This window comes from Pomacea canaliculata, linkage group LG14, assembly GCF_003073045.1.
Source record: "Pomacea canaliculata isolate SZHN2017 linkage group LG14, ASM307304v1, whole genome shotgun sequence".
NCBI classification, from domain to species: domain Eukaryota; kingdom Metazoa; phylum Mollusca; class Gastropoda; order Architaenioglossa; family Ampullariidae; genus Pomacea; species Pomacea canaliculata.
In genome coordinates, this window is record NC_037603.1 from 10,776,308 (window position 1) to 10,803,249 (window position 26,942).

Genomic DNA, 26,942 nt, shown 5'->3' on the forward strand with positions numbered 1-26,942 from the left:
AGGCATGTGGTCTTGCCGCACACTAAATCAGAAATAGCAGACGATACAAAGACAACTATCTGGTTTGAAGCAACAGAGCCAATATTTATTTGCACTAATGTCACAGTACTTTTCTTTTTTCCCATTAAAACGTGGAAATATACTCTGTACAGAAAATCACAAAACAAACAAATAACAAAGCCGACAATACTTCTTGTTTACCCAGAAATCACACCCAGTCTTGTCATCTCATGTTGTTACGAAACATTTTAGACATGCACACGCGTGTGGACACACACACACACCACCGGGAATGGGGGAAGGCAGACAAAAGACGATAAAGAATATAGCGCGGGAATGAGCGAAGACAGAAAGAGAAGGAGAGATATTAATTACTGAAAGGATGCTGAAAACATGATTCTAATTCTCAAAAGAATTTTCACCGTTTTGCCAAAACAAAGCAGCAAATGTTAAGTACAAAGCACAGTCAAGAGGAGAGAAATGTGATCGCCAAAGCCTCGGTAATAAAGCAAGGTGACACTGTTCCTCCCACAACAATTGTTCCACTTCGGTGAGAAATGCGAGAAACACGCAGCCCAACAGTTGTAACCACACCAACAGCTCACAAGTGCTGACACACAAGAAAATATAGTTGTACTTTTTTTTAGGTCCTGCCCTCACCAGTGTCTGTTAACTACACAACTACTCTTTTTTTAAAGAACAAACGAAAGAACATTTCCATAATGTTTGTCAGATTGCAGATATTATGGGTTGGTTTGATTTTTTTTTTTCCCATCGCAAGGGAGAAAATGACTCGATCTCTTCTAAAGGCCAGAATCCAATGCAGCCACCCCACACACTCATGAAAAATGGATGAGTCTGTCTACAAAGGCAAATGTCACACTCATCTGTGAGCGATAAAAAGGAAACGACGAAACGGAGTCGACATGGCCATGAACAAATATGATCGCCTCCACCTCCCTGTAGAGAGACGATGACTAACAGCTGTGAGCTCCTCCTTGGGACTCATTCAAAGTCGCCTGCTACCTCATCATTGAGCAAGAAATGACAGCCCTCGTGTCAACAGATCACTATATCATAAACATTCAAAATGACATTTTTGAAGGTCTAGGAATCTCCCCCACCTCTACCCTTTAGAACGAATGACAAAGAATCCCTTAAAACCAAAATATTTTTCTTTTCAAGTCTTTCTTCGTGAACGGCTGTCGTGGGGGGCAACAACGGAACTTAACGGTAAATAATCTTTGGGCGTTTCTCTGAGTCAGTTCTGCTGCTGACATCATAGTAAACAGGTGCTCCTCCCGCTAAAGCAATTATCTACACAATGATTATACAAACATAATGATACCCACGAGAGAAAAACTATTCGTGAATAGAAAGAAGATTGCATTTTTTTTAATCATTTGACAATCAGGGCAAGATGTATTTGTTTTCCCGGAAACGGGTGTACGCTTGATGGCCGGGTGTGTTTAGCCCACATTGGGTTGCCTGCTGCTATTTGTCTTCACCAATCGATCTCACCAGACGACCCGAAGCAGGTTGTCAGAACCCAGTGTCGGTACATCCTTCCCCCCAAACTACAACCCCCTCCCCATAACTCAGGTACGATGACTGGGATGAGGCGCACGGTCCTAGACCGGATAAACCTCACAAACCGAGAAACCGGTTATGTCGATGAACCAGTATGGTGAGGGCGGGGAAGAAATAAAATGGATTTTAAGATGGTGGAAGCTGATGTTAACTGCCATTCTTAATTCTGCATCCCCATCCCCATCCCCAGTCAATAAAAGGTAGCTTTGAGGTTAGTACGAGCCGTTCCCACCCTGTCGCAGGTAACTGTACTCGGGGACACCACGAGGTTTCGTGCACCTGAACTCGGTACAGCTCAAGGTTCTGAGCTTGGGTTGATGGAAGCTGAATGAATTTTGTGGTTCTGAACGACCGAATAATGTATTTATGTATTAATGTATTAATCAAGCACAATGAATCTGGGTAGCCTTTACATAGACCATGGGTCGTTTGAAAATAAAGATTCGGTAAAACGAGTGTAGTCGTGTAGCATAAAAGAGGTCATAACCTACGTAGGTTGTACTTATCCTCCATCCCGACTTCCTCTTCCCACAATAAACGTCTAATATTGGCTAACGTTGCCCTGTGACAACAAGGTTTTTTTCTCGATAGAGGAAAAAAAAAACTTCATAAAACATTGATTGTGTATGACATTTTTTTCCATCAGAAATTTACTTTAAGACCCGCTCCTTAGACACTTTATTCCAGAAATAATATAAAAATACTACAACTAAAGCAGACACCCCCTCTCCTTGTTCAACACACACAGAGTTCGCATTTAACACAAGTGCATTCACATGTTCGTGTCCCACTCCTTAATTTCCCCTGAACCCCCCCTGAACCCCATCGTTCCCCTCCCGCCCCGCGTTTAGTTGCGTTGCAAGTCTTCAAAGCACACGCGGGTCCGCAAACGGTCTCCGGGTGTAGAGTCCGAGACACGTTGGGAAGCAAGATGGTGGCCGCATGAAAAAAAAACAAACAAACAAAAAAAACAAAAAAACCCAAAAAAACAAATAAAGGTGGGGTGGGTGGTCAGCGGAGGTGACTGTCAACTGCGTTGCTCTCCCTTGCAAGCCTCCCGCAGGTGCCACGATTGCTCGACAACTCGCGTGCTTCTTTGATGTGCGGCCACTTCGTCCTTTAAACATGCAAATCACAGGCATTGCTCCCCCCACCCCAAACACACACACACGCAGCCCCCCCCCCACACACACACAGCCCCCCAACATCCTGCTCCACTGCATTCGCGTGTCTTCTGCTGGTCGTTAACTGACCTTCAACCTCCCCATCATCATCTTAAAAGTCACGCATGCCTGTGATTATTAAATGTTTGCTTGTGGGGAAAAGAGAGTTGAGAGACGCTGCAACACTTTCTAACCTTCAAGGTGATCATTACCTCCACTACAACCCTCCCTTCCCCGCTGTTGAGGTCAAGAAATATTTCATTCTTCTCTGCACAAAGACTTTGTCGCAAACCCTCCCTTCATACCCATTATCAACAGAGCTTTCTTCACACCCGCAGAAAGGTAAGATGGGGTACACAGGGTGGGAACAGGCTTTGGACGAGGCTTTTGAGTCAGAATTGTATGCAGTTATTTCATTCTGATTCGTCTTTGCAGCTGGCGACACTGACGGAGAGAATGAAAGTTATAGCAACAAACCATGAACAACAGCTTCTGGATATAAACGCAACAAATGTTGAGGATAAAAATTCTTAACTAAGCCACCCCTCCACTTACTCCTACATTATTTCATTCCATACACAACAGCTGGCTGTGTGATTCCATTAGTTCTAACCGCTGTAACCAACTCACAATCACATTAACGCTAATTAAAACCACATTTATCTCTTGAAAACAAAGAAATAGTGTGGAATATCGCCAGAACCTTGGGCAACTCAAACAACAAACTTGTCATCAAAATATAAAGATGAGACTTTCCCATTACATCCTACAGCTAATCACTTCTTCGTTCGCAATGTTGGCCACACTGTCAGTCACGTGATCAACTAGATATCCAACCTCCGTCAGGTCGTCGACGGTCCCTCTAGAACAGCAACTAGAACAGCACCAAGCCACCAGAAATCAGCTCAGACTATGATAAACCCTGGCTGAGCCAACTATCAAGAACAACACAAGGGTTGAGGCTCGAGGGGATGAACAGTTTGTTCAGAAAAGCGAATAATCAGCAGTAAATGTGACAGTCCAGCGGACATCAGACAGGTGTTTGCTAGACAAGGTGCAACTAAACTGGCATTGACATTCACCTGCAGCAATCCCCAGACTACATCCTCGGGGCAATATCCACCCTCTGGTCATTATGTTCCATTCAACTGGTCCAATGTTTGGAACTATGTGATAATCAACTACTCAAACTACTAGCAACCTACCCGTAAGTGCTGCAGGTTCTTCCGAATTCAGACAGATCGTGATACTTTCACTAAGGTATGAAACTTGTAATGAGAGCAACACTCATATGAACTTTTTGTTTGAAGGTCAGGGTAAGTACTTTACCATCGCCTTCAGGGGCCAGCATCTTGCGAACTTTATTAAAAGTTTATTTATTAAAAGCCACTCACACTAAGCTGGTTTATTTGTTTTTATTTGACCAGCAACTGCCTTGGTCAAACAAGCCAAACCATAAATGTGAAAGGACAAAAATAATTGCATAAATTCTATTAAAGTGGTCCTTGCTTTCAAAAGAAACATTAACTGAAAGTGAAAGTATTTTCTGAAATAAGTATTCTCAAAATGTTCGTTAAAAGACAGAAAAAAGGTTGTGTCAAAACATTTTGTCTATCAACCCCAAACAACTTACAGAAATGTACCTCAATGAGAAGAGGGAGAGAAGAGGAGGAGAGGAAGTTTATAATCGTCTGACTGAAGCGAGGTCGAAGTTTAAGATAAACATTTGAACTGAAATAAATAAACTCCTTATTAAATGCCTGGTTGAAATATTTTATTTACAATGCTTTCACAAAAATGTTACTCTCAACATCACGGCCAGGTGTGGTCAGCCACAACTCTCGTTACAACGTCTGACAAAGTCACAGTGTCAAGCGGGAAAGCATAAAAACAGATTTTAAAGTGTATATCCGAGTCAAAGATACCTGGCCAAAACAAATTCATAAAATACGCCCACCAAGAACAGAGGTGCAATCACTCAAGTTAATTTTACAATTCTTGTTAACATAGAAGACAACTGATGGCTGTACTAACTCCTCTTTGATGCTTCCCTTTTGGCTTCCCTCCATTTGACAAGAGCAACAATAAACATTCCCAGAGTAATAAACAACAAACATTTCCGGACCATCTAACATTTACTCCCGTGCTATTCTGGGTTGAACATTTTCCTTTAATGCAAATCGAAGTTAGAGATTTGTCTGGAGAACACAGTTTAAGCCTATCCCAGGATAATTTGATCTGCGAGTTATTTGCCCCTAGCGGAAATAGACTGCGGAAAATGCAAAAGGATTGAGAGCGAGGCGAGCGCCGTCTAGACGGAAGCCATTACAGTCCGCAAGGCGCATGACCGGGTGGAGCAAAAAGCTGCACAAGCTTGCAGGATGGAGGAATACAATGTAGCAGCAGGGTCAGGTCAGGATGAAGACAGGAACAAGGAACCAGCGCCATCATGGAAAACGTTTAAACTGGAGAGACAGAGATGTCAGGGGAGGACGAGGTGCACGGCGACACCAGTTGTGAACCGTTGTAACCGGTTAACACCCCGGGTAGTGGGGATGGGAGAAGAAAGTGGGGAATGTCTGCCAGGCAGAAGTACGAAGAAAGAATCAAACTAAAGTTTTTGTTTTGCCCTCGATGTCTCCCATGGTGTGACAGGCTGCGGGTGTGAACAGGGTTAAGGTTGTGTGTTTATGCACCTGACACCCGAGCCAGAGCTGGTTGTAGGATCTCTGTGTGTGTGTGGAAGCACCCAACCATTTCACGCCCTCGACAAAGTCGCTCACGAAGGTTCATGGGCTTTAAGGAAATAAACAGTTTAAAAAGCTTCAGAAAGAAGATAATGTTTTAAAAGGAGACATAAAAATCAGCTGGTTCGATTCTGTGAGCAGTTTATTTTACGTCTACTTGCAAAGTAATGGAGATATAGGGGTATGTGGGTGGAAAGTAAATAGGACGAGTTGCAGAAAATGTTTGGAAAAAAAAAAAATACGGAGAAAAATAGAAAGAAAGAGAAGTGAACGATGCGGTGAGTAGTCCGCACTCTTGTCTTCACATTGCTAGTGTTCAGGTAAATGTAGAGAGCTGAGACCGACTTCAGCCACCGTGTTTGTGACAGCAACTCACCTCAGTGTTCACAAAGCTGTGACCCTGGCTATCAGCGGCATGCTCATCACAACACCCGCTCTACTTCTTGACCTGTTCAGGTCCTATCCGGAAGGACTTCCACCCGACTACCACGATCCCATCTCGAGTTATCAGCTCCTGCACTGAGCACGATGAACCCACATTTTCCTCTCTCCACGAACTCAGTGGGGAATAGCAAACCATTTCTCCATTTCTTCAGAAGCGGGATGTTGGAGGGAGTGGAAAGAAGATAAAAATGTAGTGACCGTGGTTTGTGGGGAAGGATGGGGAGACTGTGACCTGAGTGCTTTGGAGGTTTGTAAACAAAAATCAACAAAGACTGGAGGTGTGTGCTGAGTTTAGGTTGTGCGACCTTTATCACCGAGCTCTCTAAAATTCATGATTAGAAAAAAAATGAGCACCCTCTGTTCCCTGCCGCCTTGGCGATTACCGTTATGGCGAGTGCACTCCCCTTGAGCACACTTCCTGTCTGCGCGATAATAGGAGGCGCTGCGGTGTGTAGGAAGGGGGGTTAGGGGGAGGGGCCTGGAGTGTGGGGGGGGACCCATGTGCGGTGACACGCGATGCAAATCCGATAAGACCATCATGAAAGGCGGAATGAACGGAGCGACCCCATCACGACTGACTAGTGAGTACCCAGTACCGCATTGCCTCCCCTGCTACCAGAGCTCTCCGCTGTACAAACATGACAGTAAAAGCATCACAAAATAAAAAGTACTTCTCGCCGAAGCCACTGACAACTTGACCAACAACGCAACCACCCAGCAGGTCCAAACAACTGCGGCACAACGAGTAACAGTGTGAGTGATGGCAATGGAAAACAAGAACAAGAACGAGACATGGCGAGAACGAACACGTGCCTTGACACCAGGTAAGGCATCAACAGTCTGTAACACAACAGGTGCGAGGAACATGAAAAACCAGGAAACTGCAAATGTACACGAGATCCACCATTGGTAACACTGGTAAAACCAGAAAGCCATTCGAAAGCACAGATACACACATCTTGTCCCAGTCTACAGTTCCATGTCATAATGTCAACCTAACATCGTCCAGCATAACAAAGTGTGGGTGCAGTGACGCGAGACTACCACGTGACCGACAAGAACCAAGTACTGGATGTCAGCAGGAAGTGACGGCACGTGCGTCACGCAGCTGCAGTTCATGGGACTGTAAGAAGCCAACATCTAGTTCATTCACTTTGTGTAATTCTTTCCATCCTGCCGGCAACAGGCTGTTATACTTTCTCATTTTCTAAACTAATAAAACAAAACCCATTCTGAAGAATACTTTCTCAATTTACAAAAAAAAAAAAACAAAACAAAAAAAAACTATAAAAATTACCCGTATGTGTCTGACCCCCAGTGACGAATCCATTTGAGCATCCCTAGATAAAAATGTTAGGCTAAGTGACATCACACACAATGCCAGACTAAGTTACATGTCTCCTAAGGGCGAACAAAGGTAGCAACATGGCTGTTGCGTACGGGACACAGTGACGTCAAGGAAACTAGACAAGACTCCCACACCAACGGTCCTCGCTACGTCACACTGGCAGTGGAATGCTGCTATCGGTTCCAACAGCTGTCACAGCTGTCAATGAGAATAAACATCTCTTTATTTTTTTTTTTTAAAGAGAATGCATTTTTTTACTTGCTCTACCCGGAAACACCCGTATCCACGTCACGACATACTCTAGCTCAGCTTGACGGTTTCTACATGTAAGCGGATCCACGATTGGTCGAGAAAACTGCTAAGCCACGAAACGATTGGTCGGCAGGCCGACACACACACACAATACTATTTCCGTACTAAGCAGCAACCGGAGAATAAAGCACACGTGCTGAGCGGTATACGTCACACATACGTCACATGTCCATCACATGAAAGGCATCACATTCACAGTGTAGGTGTCGCTGTTCCATCTCTCCACCAGCTGACGACGACTGACTGTACAGGAGAACACAAGAGGAAGTATGAACCGCTGTAACACTAATCAAAACTGTAATATCAAAAGTTTATATGGCTCAACGAAAACAAATTTAAAAAAATAAAAACAAAAAACAAACAACAAAACAAAAACACTCGAACATGTACAAGACTTTTTTCTCCACGTCTGTCTATAATCCGGGCTTTAATATCCTGGTTCCATGGCGAACTGTTCTTGCGTCTGTCTCCACAGCAACATGAGCCGAAGGCAACCAACCACAAATATAAGAATCACATCGACAACAGTGTTTTTCATGAGCAGGAAAATGTAAACAAACATGGACAAATCAAATCACGAGAATTCCTTCATGGCATGTCAAAGCTGTGGAAGTTAGGTATATATATACTCAAACACTGACATCGGTGGGAGGAGCAGGCCGAGGCCCAGGGTACACTTCTTCACCGACAGCAAAAAAATGTCTTCCACAGTGTACAGAGCGAGACTCGAACCAATACTGATGCTTCATCAAAGTCTTCACGTTCGTCACTTCTTGTTCCAGAAGGAGCACAGCGAGACTGCGCGTGGAGCGGATCTTGAAAGACACGTGACCAAAAAAGGCTCAGGAGGCATGGAGGGCACTAGGGCTTGGTCCTGGTGAACAAGTGGATTTCATTGTCGTTGGTGTCTTTGCCAGCCACGCTTCGCCCGAACACGCCGAAGCCAAAGCTCTTGGCCGAGGCGCCAAGGGAGGTAGGCCCCGTGCCGGACAGTTTTGGCTCAGCAGCATTGACCTCTGACCCACTGCCACAGGTGACCGTAATCCCAGCGGTCCCGACGGGGGAGTGACTGCTATCATAATCGAGATTATCCACAACGGTGGTGAAAGAGTTGCTGGAACTCTCGTCGGAGAACATTTGGACAAAGTCCAGCTGCGGGTTCTTGGTCTTGGTGTCCGGCTTCCTGCCCCCAGGCGGGTCCTGCATGCCCGGCAGAACCTGGTTATCCCCGAGGTTCAGAGTCTGGTACACTCTATCTTCCCGATTCCCAGAGTCCTTGATAACGGAGGACGATGACAACAACCCATGCGACGGCACAGACGATGGAAGACATTTTGTCGGCGTCGACTCCAAGATGGAGGAGCTGGCATTCCTGGAGAGCCCCATGCTCACGAGAGGTGGTGCCGAGCCTGCACTGTGAGGCAAGCGGCTGGGCTCTTTGGATGTCAACTTGCCGGACGTAAACGACTGCGACGAAGTTGACAAGGAAAGCGACGAGGAACTTGAGGGCGAGGGCGCTTCCTGTTTTTTCGCCGAGGCAGGTCGCGGACTGGGGCGTGGCTGCGACTTGAACTCCTTGCTGAACGTTCTGCCTGAAGTAAGTGAGGATGAGGCAGTCGATAACGCGGCAGTGGACGACAGCGATGACGGGCAGGAAGCAGCTGATCGCTTGATGGATGATGTCAGGTGTTCCTGGCTTGACCCTTTGGGCAGCGCATGCACGGCGCTTGACCTCTGAACTGTCCGCGACTCGCTTCTGGGATAGTCGCCATAGACGACAGACAGGTCCTTGTTGACGAACTGCGTGAAGGCGGAGGAGAAAGTTGTTGGGATCATGCTGGGCGACTTGCCGCCCCTGACGTCCCTCCCAGCCTCCCTGCCTGGTGCCGATGCCATAGACATTGGAAAGGAGGAGTGAGAAGCTCCTGACGGTTCACGGGACGATGCCGAGTTGGATCCGGAAGTAAAGTTCGGCGACTTCTTGTGTTCTTGACTTGGGTCTCGTCCACTTCTCGGGGTCGACGACGATGCTAGAATTCGACCTCCCTGTGACAACCACGGCAATGTTCTGGGTTCCCGACTCCCATTGGCTGATGAACAGATTTCACGCGCAGAGCTCGCAGTTCTGGCAAGCGATTCGGAAGACTCCATGCTTGGAACTGGCAAAGGTGCCGGCGGCGCACTCGCCGACTGACCTTTGTCCCCGGATGTGACGTGGCCAGCACTTGGCCCCTGGCCAGACGATTTGATGATTATGCTGTTACCAGACGAGACGAGTCCACCGCCTGCGGACGTGCTGCGCCTCCCCGAGCCACGCGAGTTCCCCCAGGTGTGGGCAGCGCTGGAGGGCACGGAGGATCTGGTCGTCGAACCACTCCCCTCCGAAGCCTTGCCGATCCCTGACCCCACTCCTTTCACAGCTCCTCCTGACTTGGTAGCTGGCCGAGAGCTGGACATTAGCGAGGAAGGGTGACTCCCGACGCCCGGGACACTGGACACGGACGACAGGATCTCAACCTCGCTAAATTCCTTTTTAACAACCTTCGGTGTGAAGTGAGCAGCTTTTAGTAGCACCGAGGAAGGCTTCGCAGGGGAGGCAGCGGAGGAAGCAGGCAATGAAGACTCAGGGTACTGGTAGCCGTATGGGGTCATCGCCTCGTTTTGGGTCCTGGCTGCGGATGATGTGTCAGAAACGGCCCTGAACGGCGAGTGCTTGTCGCTCTGACAGCGGCTAGAAGGACGCTTGTCTTCAGCACCACTGGGCACCTGGGAACCCCTGTAGGTCTGTAGCAAGTATGTCTTGTCGACGGTGCTGTCAGGATCCTGATCCTGATTTCCTGATGCGGAAGCGGGCTGAGGAATCTCCCCTGGAAGGAGGCGCTGGGGAGGGGCGGCAGGAACAGGCGTGCAAGCTCTGCTTGGGGACTGGGCACAGCAGCCTTGCAGAGGATTCTTCTCTTTCTTCACCCACATCACAGCGGACTTCTCGCACTGGCTCAGCGTCCAGCTCTCCGACTTCCCGTCATGCCCGCCGTTGGTGACCTTTCCGGAGATGACGAACTTCAAGGATCCGCCTTGCCGGCAGCCGTCCTTCGTGTCCTCGTCCTCCACAGGACTCTCGGCACCACCATCCTCGTCACAATGTCTCAGCGACATCTCTCCTAGATGACGAATCAACAGGTGGTCGCTGTCGGTCTGGAGGTCAGGCAGGAGGCCGAGTGACCCGGAAATCGTCGTGGCCGGCGTCCTAGGTGAAGGGCGGCGTGTCAGCTGCTCAAAGGCGGCCTCGACCTTTGACAGGACGGCGACGGGTAGAAAGGTCAGCTTGTCCGACTCCAGCAGCGCGTGGTGCTGCAGGCTGCCCCGCCGGAGCGCGCTGTGCTCGAGCATGCGCAGAATGTGGGGGCGGGTCACGTGAACCTGCGCGCGCATGCAGGAGTTCATGGACGAAAACTGCTTGAAGGGAATCCGCAGCTGCCGTAGGAGGTCGTCTTGTAGGACCACGGGCTGCGGGTTGCTGTCGACAGAGTTAAAAAAAATAATATATATAATAACATGTTACTGAAGTAATAACACTTTCGACTTTTGATGCTCATTCATAAAAAATCTTATCAGAACCACACACACAAACACACTCGCACACACAGAGCCTGCTGTCTAGAGACCTGTTGGTATTTTCCGCCGGCAAGAGGTAGGTGGCGATGGATGCAGTGATGCCATCATCAAAAAGATGATCGATGTCAACATCGTCGCCGTCCGAGGGTACATCGGCGAATATGTCGAAGCCATTGTCGGGGTCTCCAGTCGCAGCTGTCAGAAATAAAGAGAGAGAACAGGAGTGTGTGGCGGCCATCGAGTGGATGTCTAGGGGGACGGAGAAGATAACTGGTCTTAAATCAATGTCAATGCTTGGTGAGCGATGGCAAAACAGTAATTAAGGTTTATTTTGGATTAATTGGAAAATATCACAAAAACAACTAATTTATGCTCTAAGCTGCTGCCAGAGTAAGTCTAGGATTTTTTTTAAAATTCTAATAATATCAACAGATGTTTAAAAAAATAAAAATATTTTTTACCATGCAGACCGTAAGAACCAGGCATCTGCCAGGGTCGTTCATCCTCGCTCCCATACCCGTTGAGGTCGCCAAGGTACCCTGCAAACAAATTGTTGATGAGTAGTGATATATTTTATGGCAAGGCAAGCAAGTGCCCAGCTATTGAGGAGGTGGTAGAGGGAAATAAAAATATGTCACACAAGTATCTTTTTTTTTCTTTCTCCCCTCCAAGACAGAAAGAAAGAGCGGAGAAGTGTGCGAGAGAAAAGGGCGAGAGGAAGGTTACATTGTCAACAAATAATTTTGTTTGTAGTCAGTGTGATACCACTCCAGTCTCTACACCAGTGTTCCAACTTCCGACCTCTGAGGTCACAAACAATAAACGGTTGTACTTAATATAAACATGACTGTACAATGTGTCTACAGCCACCAACACAACTTTTATCTAACAAGGATGGGGTCGAGGATGGGGGAGACCCCGACCTGCATGGTCGCCACCGGTCACATCTTCCAACCATCCAAACAGCAGGAAACCCGTTCATCGCAGTACTGTTTATTCTGTTTATTCTTCATTACAGATGACATCTGGTGCAAGTGGAGGCTGACATCTGCCATCCCCTTTGTGAGAAATCCCTGATGTGTGCTACAGCCATGTGTGTCCCTCCTCCTCATGTTTACAGAAACTTTTAACTGCGGATGTCTGCCTGTAAACAACTTCTGTTGTCTTCATAATCTTTGGTAACGAATGTTTTTTCCTGATAGACAATTGTTGGTTGAATCCTCTTCCATTGTTGTGCAAATTAAAATTAATTTTATAATGCATAAATATTTTAACTTCAATCTCCGATGCACAGATGAATGGAGCAAAGACCAACAACCATGAATGAACAGGATAATTCACTCTAAAAATGTCGACCACCAGCAAAAAGAAGTTGTTTACAAACACACGGCACCTTTGTTAGCTGCAAGCTCACAGTCAACACTCTGTGACTCACGAAATGTCACGCGCAAACTTCGTTTATGAACTTTAACCTTTCGCGCACTTATCTGCTAACATTTCCGATTTTTAAAAAAAAATCCTCGGCTGGTGGGAAAATTGCTTCACAGGACGGACTTTGTCTCCTCACAGCCAGCAACCAAGCTACTGGCGTCACTTCCGGTTCTCTGACAAGAAAGACCACCAGAGGAACCGAGTTATCCCCCTGGAGGAGAGAATATTGAGTTTATCAGATGATGGAGTGGAGAGTCAGTGTGAATGTCTGCGTGAAAGAATCACACAGAGAGATATCACAGTGAAAGGGTGTCAGTGAATGTTCAACACAACACAAAAGGAGACATGCAACAGAGTACGGCGATGGAAGGTGCTGGTGACAGGGATTCGAAATACGAGAAGGAAGTAATTATAAAGCCAAAAAAAAAAATAAATACAAACATAAACAAATTAAGTAACACACACGACTGAAAAAGCCTGATGTAAATAAGAAGTTGATCCGGCAACAGAAATTTAAAGCACCAGTAGTTTTTCAGTTTTTTTTTCTCTGCACAAAATCTTCCTTCACTACCGAGCAGCAAGGTGGTCGCGTGCTTTGTTGTGTCTGCACGTGCACCACCGTCTGTCGTCTGGCATCGTCAGAGCTTTGATGTCACCCAAGCCGCCAGCAGCTTCCAGCAGCGACTGGCCCCCAGACCACCGATGATTCCCCTAATGGCTTATTAACGCCCGCCACGAGACTTTCCGTGCCGGTCACGTGACACGCACGTCGTCATACAAAGTCGGGAAAAGCGCGAGATTTGGCGAGACTTCCGCGAGTGTTGTTCGATGTTTTTCCACGTCACTGTCTCCGGGGCCTGGGGCAAACCCGAGAGACAAGCCTTATTACCGCCATGGTGGTGACAGGGGCCAGGCGGAGGGTCGTGGGGCCAACAAGTCTTCAATCTCGAACATCAGGAGAGAAGAGAGTCCAGCATCCTCCCCACAGCAGAGACAGAGAACTGGAGGGTCGAGGTTGGGGGAGAGAGAAACAATTTAACCAGTCCATACCCTTGTGAAGTTGTTGAAGCTGATGAATGATTGCTGGCTGATGAAACAGGAAGAAAAAGGTGATGGTCGAGGAATTTTATTGCGAAATTAACCGGACACTCATTCCTACCCACCTTTGTGTTCTCAAAACAAAACACTCTACGGATACCTTTAAATAGCACTGTTACCAATGGCAACGCTGGTATTTTTGTCGCTGCTGTTGTGTTGAGGCTAACAAGAGCTGACTAAATTCCTTCCACAACTTATCAGTCTTGTTAGTTGTTTACTCTAACATGTTACAAGCGAACAACTTCCCTCGTCCGCCTGTCACACATCCAGGAAGCAGACGACTGTTTGTTTTGTTGTTTACTCGGATTACCCTGAGGGGGAGTGGGCGGACTAGGATGCCTGAAGTTTTAACTCGTTTCGTGGCCTACAATCATCTTGTTTTCAACAGGTCGAGCTGGCAGTCACGTGTCTGGAGAGGTTCCAAGGCTGCGGGCAATAAACTGTCAACATGGCGCCTACTGCTGACAGATATGAGTATCAGAGCAAGGTGCTATGGATGATCCTCCTCCCCAAACCCTCCACACACACCATTGCTCAACTCCATCAACATCTGTCCCAATCAAATTCATGTTCCCCACGATGCGAAACGATAAATAACCGAGCATGAAAGAAAAAAAAAATGATATTCATGGATTTCGAACCTGCATCATTATCGCTGTATCCGCTGTCTTAGAAAAAGTCCAGTTGTTGTATTTATCACTGAAAATAATTGTTATGACAGGTATAAGGCCGTGCCACGAGGATAATGATCTAGAAAAATCGATCAGACACTGTTGTTGTGCCGACGTAACAGGTAATCCGACAAGGACGTAGGTGGCGACAGGTGTGGCGACTACGTCACCGACCCCAGGTAGCGAGCAGCACGTGACCACGGGAGCAGTTGCACTGTTGATGGCTCCGAGATAGGAAGCCACCGATCCGGTTCTTGTTTGTTGTTTGGGTCCTCGATTAGAGAAAATATGTTTGTGTGGCCTCTCATGTTTTTGTGAAGGTGGGTGAAGGGATGGTTTGGAAAGGGCAGAGCGAATTAAAAATAAACGATGGGTTTCGTTTCATACGTGCATTTAGCTCTTATCAGTTGATAAGAAAAAAAAAAAACCTGCAGTAAATCACAGACTAGAAGATGGTGATCATATGTAGACGAGGTTGTTGGTATTTGGAGAAAGGGGTGGGTAAGGCTGGAAAACTGAATTACTACACGAGATAGGATTATGAGATTTGTAACATCTTGTCCTGAATTGAGGGTGAGGGACAGAAATATCGCAACGCCCAGTGTCTGAACATCTCTCTTCCTGTCCAAGTATTATACGGGTATTGGCCACAGATCTTCCTCAGTGCATCACGGGTACATTAGGTAAGGGGAGAGAAGCTGCTCTGAGTCACCGACCATGCATCGTGTGGATGGTGATGGCTGGCTGCAACTTTATGACATGTATGGATGCATACCCACATCCGACACCACACGATTCATCCTAAGCTCTTTCAGATGGTTGGGACAATCAAAGGACAGAACTGTTTTAGGAAATGTCTGCTCACGCTAAAAATGTCTGGTTCCAACTACATTAGGAATAAAAGTCACAAAGGTAGGCGGGTCCGACCTTTCAGACAATCGAAAAATGGGTTTGCGATGTGATATATATTTACATGTCTTGGAGAAATGCGGTAAACAATATAAGCACTGCCAGAAAAATGACAAACAACTGCAGTGACATCACCAATGATTCTTCTCGACTCGTCAAAGCCAACCTTTCGAACCAAGGTTTTTCTGGCAGAAACTTTATTTTTAAAGAATGTTTTCCTGCCGTGACATTATCTTCCTCTATTCCTCTCATCAACTGTAGCCGCAGCGCCACTCCCGCACTTCCCATCGGTTTGCAACTGGTCGATGACCGGAAATGACCTTTCACGAAGCCCCAAACCGGTCGCACGCACAGCCCGACGACGCTCGGGAAAATCGCGCACGTTCTCGCGTGACGCTGAGAACGCACGAGCTATCATGCGCACGCAACGTGGCCCAGTCACACTTCCGGCGACTGGCAGCCGGCGGAGGGTTCGCACGCCATGGCCACATGAAGGCGATTTCCCAGGGTTCATGGCGGAAGCTCACACATGCGCGAGGGCGGCTGGTGGCAAAGTGCTGTTAACCTTTGCAAAAACAAACACAAAAACAAACAAACAACCAATCCCAGGAACACTCGGTCTAGTGGGACACGAGTGTATGGCTGTGCTTGAATGGGAAAAGGTCACATACAGGCCGCGGAGTAACTGCACAATAAAATATGTATGTCGGTGGATTAACAACAACAACAACAACAAAAAAAAAAAAATAAAATAAAAAATAAATAAATAAAAAAAATTCTGTTGCACGAGCTGTTAGACCGCAACAGGCTCGGAAATTAATGTTCATGTGGGTGGAATGTGCGGGCAGACCATAAAGCTAGTACTATTTTTCAAAACTCTGATATTTTTATTTTTAGAAAACGATTGGGCAGTGGATGTGATAGAGGTTGAGAGAGAGACGAGATAAATGAAGACAATAATACTACACACAGACACAAACACATTCATAACCACAGCTCGCCATAAGGACAAAACCAGGTTAAAGGTTACCAGAAATATGACCAACTGAAAATATCTGACCACATTAAAAAAATTTATCAGTATACATTAATTACAAAATGTCCGTTGCTTTCATTAAAGCAGCCTCAGAAGTGTGGATGGACGTATACCGACTTAAATAAAGCCTTATAAGCAAGCAGGAAGAGGACATGAAATGTTGTCTTACACACACTGCAAGGTCGACTCTAAACCTTCAGAAAGAAGCCTTCCTGTCAAGAAAACCTTAAAAAAAACTAAATGCATAATTTCCTCCATGAATCCGAACATTCTAAAATAAGAAGACATAAAAAACCCCTCATGGAAACAAGATGGGGTGGTGGAGGCTGAGGAAGGAAGGAAGGGGTGCTGTGCATTATTCATCGGCAGGATTTGTAAGCCTTCAGAACGAGGCGTGATTTGAATCAAAAACTCTGCCATCAACCGATGTTTTGCACCATTTATTTTCCGCCTGTAGCGGTAACTACACACAGAAATTTATTACCGGGGATCACGTATCCTTTATTTTTAAATTTCTTTCTTTAAAATATATAAAACACGGGATGACACATCCGCACAATAACAATCATTCTACTCTTTTTTCTTTTCTTTCTGTTAATTCCCTCCCAAGGCTGGAGGCACGAAATGGGGCTGTAACCGCGGTGAGGTACTTTATTACTTCCCCCTGACCCCACGTAGATGGCGCTCCCTTCGCTGAGAGTAAAATGTTCACCAGCCTACACCTGACCTCACTGACAAACAAGTGCGAATGAACTGGAATACTACTGAGCTTGGTCTGATAACTGTCGACATCAGAGACAGAGACCTGAAACTAATGGAGGAGTAAAATGAAGTCTGACCATCCATAAGGAACTTCCTGAAGTAACCAAGCGGCCATCTTGGCCCTCGTCATGGAAGCCATCGTGGAATATAAACACTGGCATTTCCTACTTCAGTTTTGAAATCCGAGAACCAAAGGAGATTAAGAAAACAACAAAAAAGAAAAATGCAGCTTTGATATTTTATGAGAGATATTAAGAGCGAGTGGCAGTGCATCCCTGAGTGAGGCAACACGAGCTCCAATATGGCGGCTTCTCGGCTTCAATCAGAGTAACCCAGTCTCCAGCCATCCATCCATTAGTTTCATATCAGTGGTGAGGGGATGCGAGATGATTTAGGAAACTGGAGTATTCAACATGTACACCCAGTCCACTTCATGTTCTCTAAATTGATAAACTGCGGGTGTCTGGCGACTGTTCGCCTTCTGAGTGAAAACTACTCCCTTCACTTGAGAAGACTTCAGTCCACACATATCACGTGTCAAACCCACATCCACACACAACACATGAAATATATTTCAGGCTTTTTTTTGTTTTGTTCTACCTTTTAAAATTTCTCATCAAACCATCTAAAGGACCATGGAATGTAAATGTTCACCAACAGGTTTGACAGGAAAGCGCCCAGAGATGAACAAGAGCGCGAGACGTGTTCACAAATTATCGATTTTATCGTCAGGGAACCTTAACCGTGGAAGTGGAGGGAGGAGAGGGGAGGCAACTGCTCCAGCGAACGTTGGAAGACAGGATCAAACTCCTTCCTCTCACCACTCCTTTTTTTTATCTACTCCGCCGTCTTCCGTTACATTCAGAGTTATCTGTAACACCAGAAGCCCAAAGGCATCTTCTTTTTTGTGCTTCTCCCTCGAATTACCGGCCCTGACAATGGCAGAAATTCCAAATTTGGGTTGTTAGCCGACCTCTGGTGTACAGCATCCTGTCTATGCGTGCACTCAGGTGTTTTTTACACCACCACCTGCATTTCCCCCTCCCCTCCTGCACACATACCCACCCCACGAACCATCTGTGACTTGGGACAGGCACAAGCTGTCGTCAACTTTATCAAGCTGCTTGCAATCATTTTTGCTCCCACCTTCTTCAAAATGCAAAGACACCACAAGTAACAGTCCCAGATGTTTCCTTTTAATACCTTATTTCATTCTTTACCCTCATATTTTTTTTCATAAAAGCTTATCTCCCAGTTTCTGAACTCACCAGGGCTGAGCGGTTCACGGGACATTAGGTCATCAAAAATGTTGTTGTGTGCCACGGATTGTTTACCTCCGCTCCCTTGCTCCATTCCCATCAACCGTTACATGAAACCCTGTTACATGAAGCCGGATTGAATGTTAGCCTTCGATTTGCAATACACTCGTATTATTTTTCCCTTTACTCTGACATTTGCCTTTTCTTCCTATTCGTGTAAACCGATCTGATGGACAAAGCTCTGCTCACTGATGCGTGCCTATTGTCTGTCTCATCAAGCGTGACCCCGCTCTTGTGATCGGGTCACCGCTTGTGTGCCAGCAGGAGGCACAGTGAGGATGTATAAGAAAATGTGGCAAACTGCTTTCATAATATTCTATTACATAACAACAGCTTGAGTCATCATTAGTCCGCAGGTCAGTTCTCCGGTTTGCAAGAGAGTGTGCGAACAAAGAATCGATCTTCTAAACATGGATGTATAAACCTACTTGTAATTTTTATCTACAAAAGTTAACATCGTGGTGTAAGCCTGTCTAGACGACACTATGGGGGGGGGGGTCTATGGCATCCAGAGAGCCCTCCCACCTCTCCACATCCACTCACCCTCCTTGTGAGCCTAGACAGCGAGCTGTATTCTCGCGAGATGTCGCCACGTTGTTTGTTTGTTTTTTTCTTCTCCTCTTTCGTCTGTCAATACCGACCAACAATGAACTACCCCCGGCAAACAACCTTGACCGTGTTCTCAACATACTTGTGTCACCTGATCGTCTGCGCCAGCTGTGTACACTTGCGCCATCGCGAAAGCAGGACACCGTTTCCGGGCAAGGGAGGCTACCGTGCTTTTGAATGTATTTCGTGTAATCACCATGGTTTTTGTTCCCAATGTTGTCCGTTTATGGACTGAGGTGTTACTTCGTCTGTTACTTGTTGTTACTTGCGAGTGTTACTTGATGTGGAGGTACCACACGCCTGCGCCACATGCCAGCACGCGCCAGAGCCTCGTTCCGAGTCCAATGAGTTTGAGGCTGTAGGCAGCTTTCTCACGCCAGCTAAACATTCTTAGGCTCGTCGCCAACACACTCCAGTCATTCATCTTAGTTTTTGCTTCCCTCTTCCGACAGAAACATGTATCCGTACGTGTGTGTATGTCTGTGTGAGTGAGAGAGAGAAAACATGAAAACAAAAGAAAAACAAAGAAAGGTAAATGCGTTCAGTACCCACCTCACCCCCCAAACCTCGGCTGATATAACAAGAAAAAAAAAAATCCGCGAGTTGACATTTCACGCAGATGCTGGTAGTTAGTGAATAAAACAGCGGGGTTCAAACTCGAAAGCGTATGGTTCGATACCCGAGTAACTCAACTCACTTTTCCCTCAACTCCTTCGAATGGACATCTGACTGTGAAAGGAAAAGCAGAGAAAAAGAGGGGATGAGCACCGCCCTGACAAAATCCTGATCCCAGGATAAGAGGAAGCTAACAGCTCACGCCATTACGATCCTAATCATGGGAATGTATTGACCTTTTCATACTGCAAATGTAACCAATGAAACAATGACATTTCGGAGCACAAACAGTCATTTGATTCAACATATTTCCAAGAACTATTTTCCGATGAAACTGCCATCGATGTTGTGTCTAGAGGCTCACACTGTCCCATAAAGTCAATAATATCCTGTCTAGCGCCCAGCACTGTCCTGTTATATAAATAATTTGATATCGAGAGCGAGGCATCCCGCCATAAGTCAATAATTTGATATCTGGAGTCAGACATCGTCCTGTTATCTACAACCCCGGACTGTCTCGTGCAGTTAATGACATTTTGTCGAGAGCTACAAACTGCTGCATGTGTCGATGGTTGTGTCTGGACTACCCACACTCGGCCTCATCCTGACAGCAACATTACATCCAAGGCCACCCTTTCCTCCGAGGCGTGCACCCTTGTCTGTAAAGTGGACAGGTCTTGTCACATTATGTCACAGCTGTTTCCTCCAGACCTACATTTTGTCCAGTGATGTCGAGAGTTGTATATCTTGGACAAAAGGGCGATTGTCCCGTTACCTTTGAGTCCTGCTTATGTCAAACATCCGTTGAGGGGTGGGGTAGGGGGAATCAAATCAACAGACATGAATTAAAAATGTCCTGCCCCACCCAAACTCCAGGGGCATTTCTCATGACCCCAGCAGCTAAAAATGGTGATACACGTGATAAAGCAGATGACTGTTCTTGTGGGGCAACCCTCCACACCTTCTCCTCCACCCTAACTCCCTCCCCCTCTTGCCTTTCCACCCTTACCTATCGTTTGAAAGTATCTCAAATCTTCTTGAAAGCCCTGTATGTTAGAGGTTCCTTCCTCTTCCTACAGTTCACTGTTGCCGCCAGCGCGTGTGAAGATCGTGGAACCAACCCTCGTCCAATTTTTGAACCTTCAGTCCGGAAACCAGTCCGACACGCAAACCTCCCGAGGACACCCACCTCCTGAACGTGCACGTGACTCCAGCAACGGCAGGAGGAAGCGGACAGCAAAACCCCATCTTCTCCACACAATGTGATTGTGAAAACACCAACAGGAAGAAATGAGGAACTGAATGAAGAAAGAGGAGATAAGAGTGATCGGGGGAAGGGGAAGAAAGTGAGAGAGAGAGAGACAGAGAGCAGCAATGCCAAATAAAAACTATCGGCTTCCTCAAGCGAGACTACGGGTTGTACCGGGTGCCGGCAAACCAATCAAGCACCCTCCTCCCACAAGTGCCAAGCAAAACAAACCAGAATGACGGAAAGTGTGGATGAAAAAGGACTGAAAAAATGTTTTAGTGAGGCAATCAGTGAGTTAGTTCATCAAATATTTGTTTAAAAATAACTGGGAGGTAGCTTCATCAAATATTTGTTTCAAAAAATCTCGCTTTTCCTTCTCTATACACATTAACTGTCACACTACATGTTACACACCATCTGAGTACACACACACACATACACATGTATACACATACAGAGGCACGAGCCAGCCCCCATCCAACTACTGTTGTTACCACAGTAACATGGTCAGATAAAGGTGGGGGACCTTTCTGACAATCAAGTCCAGTGAAGATGCTGTTCTCTATTTCTCATTTCGAAGACGATCTCAAGCAAATAATAAATAAAAACATCGACAACAGCAGCGCGTGAAGCGACTGTTTGTCACGAGGCACGTGACCGAGCGGTGAAGTCAGTTTGTTCTGTCGGCAGCTGCTGCAGCAGCTAGTGCAACACCTGAGGGCGACGTGGCAGATGCACACCTACCAGATGGAAGATGGGGGATCGCGGGTGGAGGTGGGGCTGAAGGATCTCCTACTTGTTCACTTTCTAGTACAAGTTTGAATCTTGAGGTCGGGGGCTGTGTGGAGGGGTGGACAGGACTGACAACAACAGCCTCGCCAACGACTCCTCAGCTTTGTCCACAGATGGTGTGCAGCTGTGAGTGGCATGTCAGCGCCTGACTTTTTTTTTTTAATTAGTTGCACTGACTTCTTCCAAGCTTGTACACACGGCCTCTACAATTGTCATTCTATTCAGTGAGAATACAATACTTTAAACACCGCCATTGGTGACCGAGGGTAGTGGGGGACAGGTCTCGCGTTAATTAAAAACTTTTATTTGTTTATTTGATATATACGCTTTGTTGTTATTATTATTCGTTTGTTCTGAAGGACTTGTGTGTTTTCTGGATACTTTTTCATGTTAACTCGATTTGTTTACAAAACTTTGGGTTTGAGTTATGTTTAGGTTAAGGATGTGGCCCTCGATGAGTAACAAGGAGCAAACTCAACTGAGGTTAAGGTTCACGTGAGGTCAATGTTTTTATTTTGGACATAATGGCTGATGGACGAAACAATCAGGGTTTGTGAAGCTGCCAACCATGTTCGACTGCTCACGCATGCGTAGATCGTCAGTCGCCCAAAACAAACTGCCGCCGCATCACAACCCCGCAAAGCACGTGCGTGCAGCAGCATGACGTCACGTGAGTACAAGCATTACTCACGGTGAGCTGCACAGCCACGTAAAAAGCTTATCAGCACATGCTGACACAGGTGCAAACGAAGGCCCAGGTGAGCGGCCAGATCAATCACGAACAAAGGACCGGGTGGATTCCACCCCTCCCCACGCCCACGCCACGTGCCACGGCGAGCACACTGGCGATGCAAGATATTCAGACCTCGGGGGTTCGTCTCTCTCTTAAAGACAAAAGATCTTGACAGACGATTGCCATAAACACCCCTGTCGGTTGAGAAGAGGCACTGCTAGCATCGGTGAGCTAAAGATAGGAGTATGCAGGTATGTAGGTATGCAGGTATGCAATGGAATCGTTTTCAAGGCGCTCAGGTGATTTATGTAAGGTTCTAGCGGCCAGGACGCTTCGCCTTGGAAAGGAGTGACAGAAAGTGGAAAAGCTGGAAGGCAAAGAAAAAAGACAAAAAGAGAAAGAATGAAAGACTGAAAGATAGAACTGCTCTTGATACTGAAGACAGAAAACTAGTTTTTCCTGGGAAACAAAGGACAGGTTGGGAACGCCGAATATTTGATTTTGCCATCAACCATACCCACCCACGATCCAATGTGTTCGAGTCCATTTTTATGCTGCAAGTAACCTGCTTTTTCACATTAATCTCTTGCATTACAAGAACACATTTCCTGTCGTCTGACGATGTCTGACAAAACACGAACTCCGATAACAAATAATTAAAAAAACCGAAATCTCGCGAGGCGGGAAACGCCGCTGTCTGGAAAACGAGATAATAAAGGTTAATGCAACCACACCCACCTGCAGCATGGATTTTGTTTGGGGGAGGGGGATCTATTACTATAGCAACTACGAGATTTCGAACATGAACATTTAATTTGGGGTTGGGTTGGGGGTGGGGTAATCCGACAGACTACGACAGCCTGTTGACAGCAGCCTCTGGTAGCAGCTTCTCAACACCTCGCAGCATCTCAACCTTCTCCATCCCGTAAACTACTGTCACGTGATAAAGACAAGTAGTTGCTGTAGCTATCCCATAGTTCTCGTTTTCATCTGTGTGTGTGTGTGTATGAGCGCGCGCGTGAGATGCAGATTTCTTGCTCTGTCACGCTAACATCGAAGTATTCATCTTTTTTTTTCTCTCTCCATCATTCCACCTAAACCTACCATTAGTGCGATTCAATACTCGGGTAGGTCAAACACTTCCATGACCTGCGATAAATCTCAAAGTGACAAAGTGCACGTAGACAAACACACGCGCACACACACACAGGTAACTACAAACAGCTCTGAGCTCTTCACCATCTGTCTTCTTCGTTTAAGGTAAACTTTTTTTTAAGGCCCGAGGGATTTTCTCTTCAAACGAGCTCCACTCTTTCAGCGAAGTTCACTTTCCTGTTTCTTTAGCGGTCTTCGTGACATTCCTTCGCGGCAAGGGTCAAAGGTTACTGTGACCTTCGTCCCACGGCAGCCCGGCTGACTCACAACAGACGCCGCCATTTTGGTTGCAGCCGATGTGTGCTGGCAACCCTGGCCTCCGGCATGTCGACCATACGTCTTGAGGAATTTCTTCTTCTGTTCAGTCTTTTTTTGTCTTCCTTCTTTCCCTCCCCCACTTTCCGAGGCGGTCGTAAGCTTGATAAAACGAGCCTGACATTTTTTTACTCTCTCCACAGCGCTCAAAAAAAAAAACAACAAACACTCACATGCCGCTCTTGTATCCAGGAAACCAATAAAACATGTGGGCGACAGAGGGACAGCACGATGAATGCATCATTACACCACTTGTGAGCACTACTCAGCAGAAAAATAACATTGTAAATGTGAAGTGCAGCCATTCACCACAGTCTACAATGTCCTCCTCCAAGCTTTGTTTCCGCGGACATCCATTTTGTTCCCTCTTCCACCCTAGCACCTCCCTCCCTGTGTATTCTTCCTTTATTTCTTCCTTCCCCACCATCGGGATTGAAAAGGGGAAAGTGGTTTCTAGGGATATAGGGGCTGGTTGTTGGGAAAGATTACTAGTGCATGACATGAGATTAATCCATTCATATGTTTGTTGATATTTTCACTCCGGCATCAGCAAAATGAAAGAATCAAAAGTAATCTTGACTCATCACCCCCGCCCCCTTAACTTTAACGGCTTCATTCGCGACCTCTGACGTCACGAGATGCAAGACGACGGCAGCTCCGCGAAGCACAGCCAGCTTCTACAACTACAACGACAACCCGCGTTGGCTGCAGCCGGCGGTGTAACAACGGTTCCGCCATAAATCACCTCCGGGGTGGGTATGTGACACAACGACTACCACTCAATCTCTCCACAGAATTCACATCTTGTTCGTGCAATTACACACCCCTCTAAGCTCATCTACCCGCCTCTCTCTCTCCGGGTATATTTATGGTTCAGACCCGTCTCGGCTTATCCGGGCAAGAAAACCTCGAACCCTCGATGTTGCAGTAAGTTGCAGCTGTCTGCAATTTCTCACCGGAACCCTCTCCTCCATTGATTGTAACCTTGAATCGACAAAAAAAAAAAATGTTTAGTTTTGTGTGTTGTTTGGTTTGCTTGCTTGCTTGTACGTGCGCCCGCGCGGTCTTCGATTTCCCAGCACGGCGAGAACAAAATATTTGAGAGACACAGCAACTGTCAATGCCGAGTATAAAAAAACCCTCGTTGACATGGCTACCGAAACTTGCTATCTGTATCATTCCTCCCCACTACCACTCTCCCTGCATTCCCCATCCGAATCTCGACTCCGGCCTCCCCAGACAGCTTTCAGCCATGTGACGTCACCAGACTCGTGACCTCAAAGAAGTAGGTGGAGCTGTTGGAAAGGTCATCCTACCGAGGGCACGCAAACAATTGATGTTATAAATTCTGAAGGTCAAGCTCTCAACTCCTTTTCTTACAATCCACCTTTTATTTCTTCCTTTCTTTTTAACCCCCTGTAAAGTTTTACACCGTTTCACAGGAAAATTACTCCACAGTTCCTCGGAACAGCAGACGCCAGAAAAATTATCACAAGACGAAGAATCAGATGCTTATTCTCTCTGAGGTTCAGATATAGAGATTAAAAAAAACAACAACAACAACAACAACTGAAGAGGTTTGTTAGGAAGAAACTTAGTTTAAATATTACCTACAATCAATCCTCTCATTAACTGAAGAGCGAATACGAGCGGAATGTTACGCCAACGGTTGTTGCAACGGCTGCATTCCGATGCAAGACAAGGATAGGGTCGACGAGAAAGGGGATGATGAATTGTCTCTGAGATGCAGGCGTGGTCTCGAGTGTTTGGCGAGGTCTGCAAGCACTTGGTTGTTAATGGCCAGGTGCACGGTGCTTGGGTGGAAATTAGCTCGGCGCTGGGTGGTGCAGAGTCCAATCAACCGACACTGCAAGTACCGACATGGAGGTGCAGCAAATCATAATTATCTGTGATTTGCATTTTAGAAATACCAGAACTGTCAGCAGGGTGGCTTACTCCCTGAATGTTTAAACAAAGAGAAGCATTGCTGGAACGATCATCTCTCCATATCTCACCCTGTGGCTGCTTGGTGAACTCATCTCAACACTTATTTAGTCTCGCCCTTGGCACCCATGCTGGTGAATATTTTAGCACACAAGTCTCACAGGTCAAAGGTCGGTGGACGGTAATTGGTTCGTGCGAAGGACGGGACTAAACCATTTCACTACCCCACCTTCCCCTCCTGATAAATCATATTCCGAAACTTCTGTAAGACTACCTAGCATTACATTTGTTTCTTCAGCCAAGTAATGCACGTTTGCAGGCAAACCGTGAGCTCTGCACGTGCATCTGTCCAGAATTCAAAAGTCAGCCTCATCCGCTTCTAGTCAAAAAATCAGAAGCTCAACCGTCGCCATCACTGCCCGTCCTCATCACTGAATGTCTGCCAAGTCCCTCCAAACGACCTCAAAGCTCGTTACTAGCGTCACTCACCGTGCAAGAGACTGGTTTGACTTCTTGACCTTTCAGAAACAAAACCACCCTCCCCTCAAAAAAAAAAAAAAAAAAAAAGAAAAAAAATCCCTCCTTCCGCTTCCAAACTTCTCAAAAAGTGATGTTGGTCTTTGTGTCTATGGAATCACGCGCGTCCCACGAGGAGGCCATCGATCTCATCGACTGGCGGTCCCCGCGAGACTGGGACACAGGGCGAGGAAATGGGCCGCGGGGTGGTGTGTGGGGTGAGGGTGATGACGAGGTGACCTGCCAGCGGCGAGATCAAAAAGACAGACGGCAGGAGAGGAACGTGTGAAGTTATTGCCGGAAGAGTCGCGAGCGATGGCACCATTCACCTGCAGTCGCCATCGTCTGTGAGCGGAGTTCACTGCTCTGAACTCGCACCGCGCCGTGACCTTTGTGGACGCCAGAGACGTCAGGTGTCGCTGATGACGTCATAGCACTACTTTATCGGGTCGGTCAGTCACCCCGCGAACCAACAAGTCGCCTCAAGACACGCACCTCGTCTTTTCTCGAGACAAAGACACACAGACTGAAGTCAAGCGATATTAGGAGCAAGATTTGTCATGCGAGGC

General features: G+C 46.6%; 1 protein-coding gene across 6 annotated transcripts in view; it reads right to left on the reverse strand.

Annotated features, from left to right (window-relative positions):
• Positions 1–63: 63 nt before the first annotated feature.
• Positions 64–26,942, reverse strand: part of LOC112555030 — a 98,893-nt gene continuing 72,014 nt past the window's right edge. For all 6 annotated transcript variants that reach the window (XM_025223154.1, XM_025223157.1, XM_025223156.1 and 3 more), the window contains 3 exons: positions 11,681–11,758; positions 11,270–11,414; positions 64–11,121 (listed from right to left, as the gene is read on the reverse strand). In XM_025223154.1, coding sequence (XP_025078939.1) covers positions 8,466–11,121; positions 11,270–11,414; positions 11,681–11,758 — 2,879 coding nt within the window. In that variant the 3' untranslated portion in view covers positions 64–8,465. The remainder of the gene's footprint in view (positions 11,122–11,269; positions 11,415–11,680; positions 11,759–26,942) is intronic.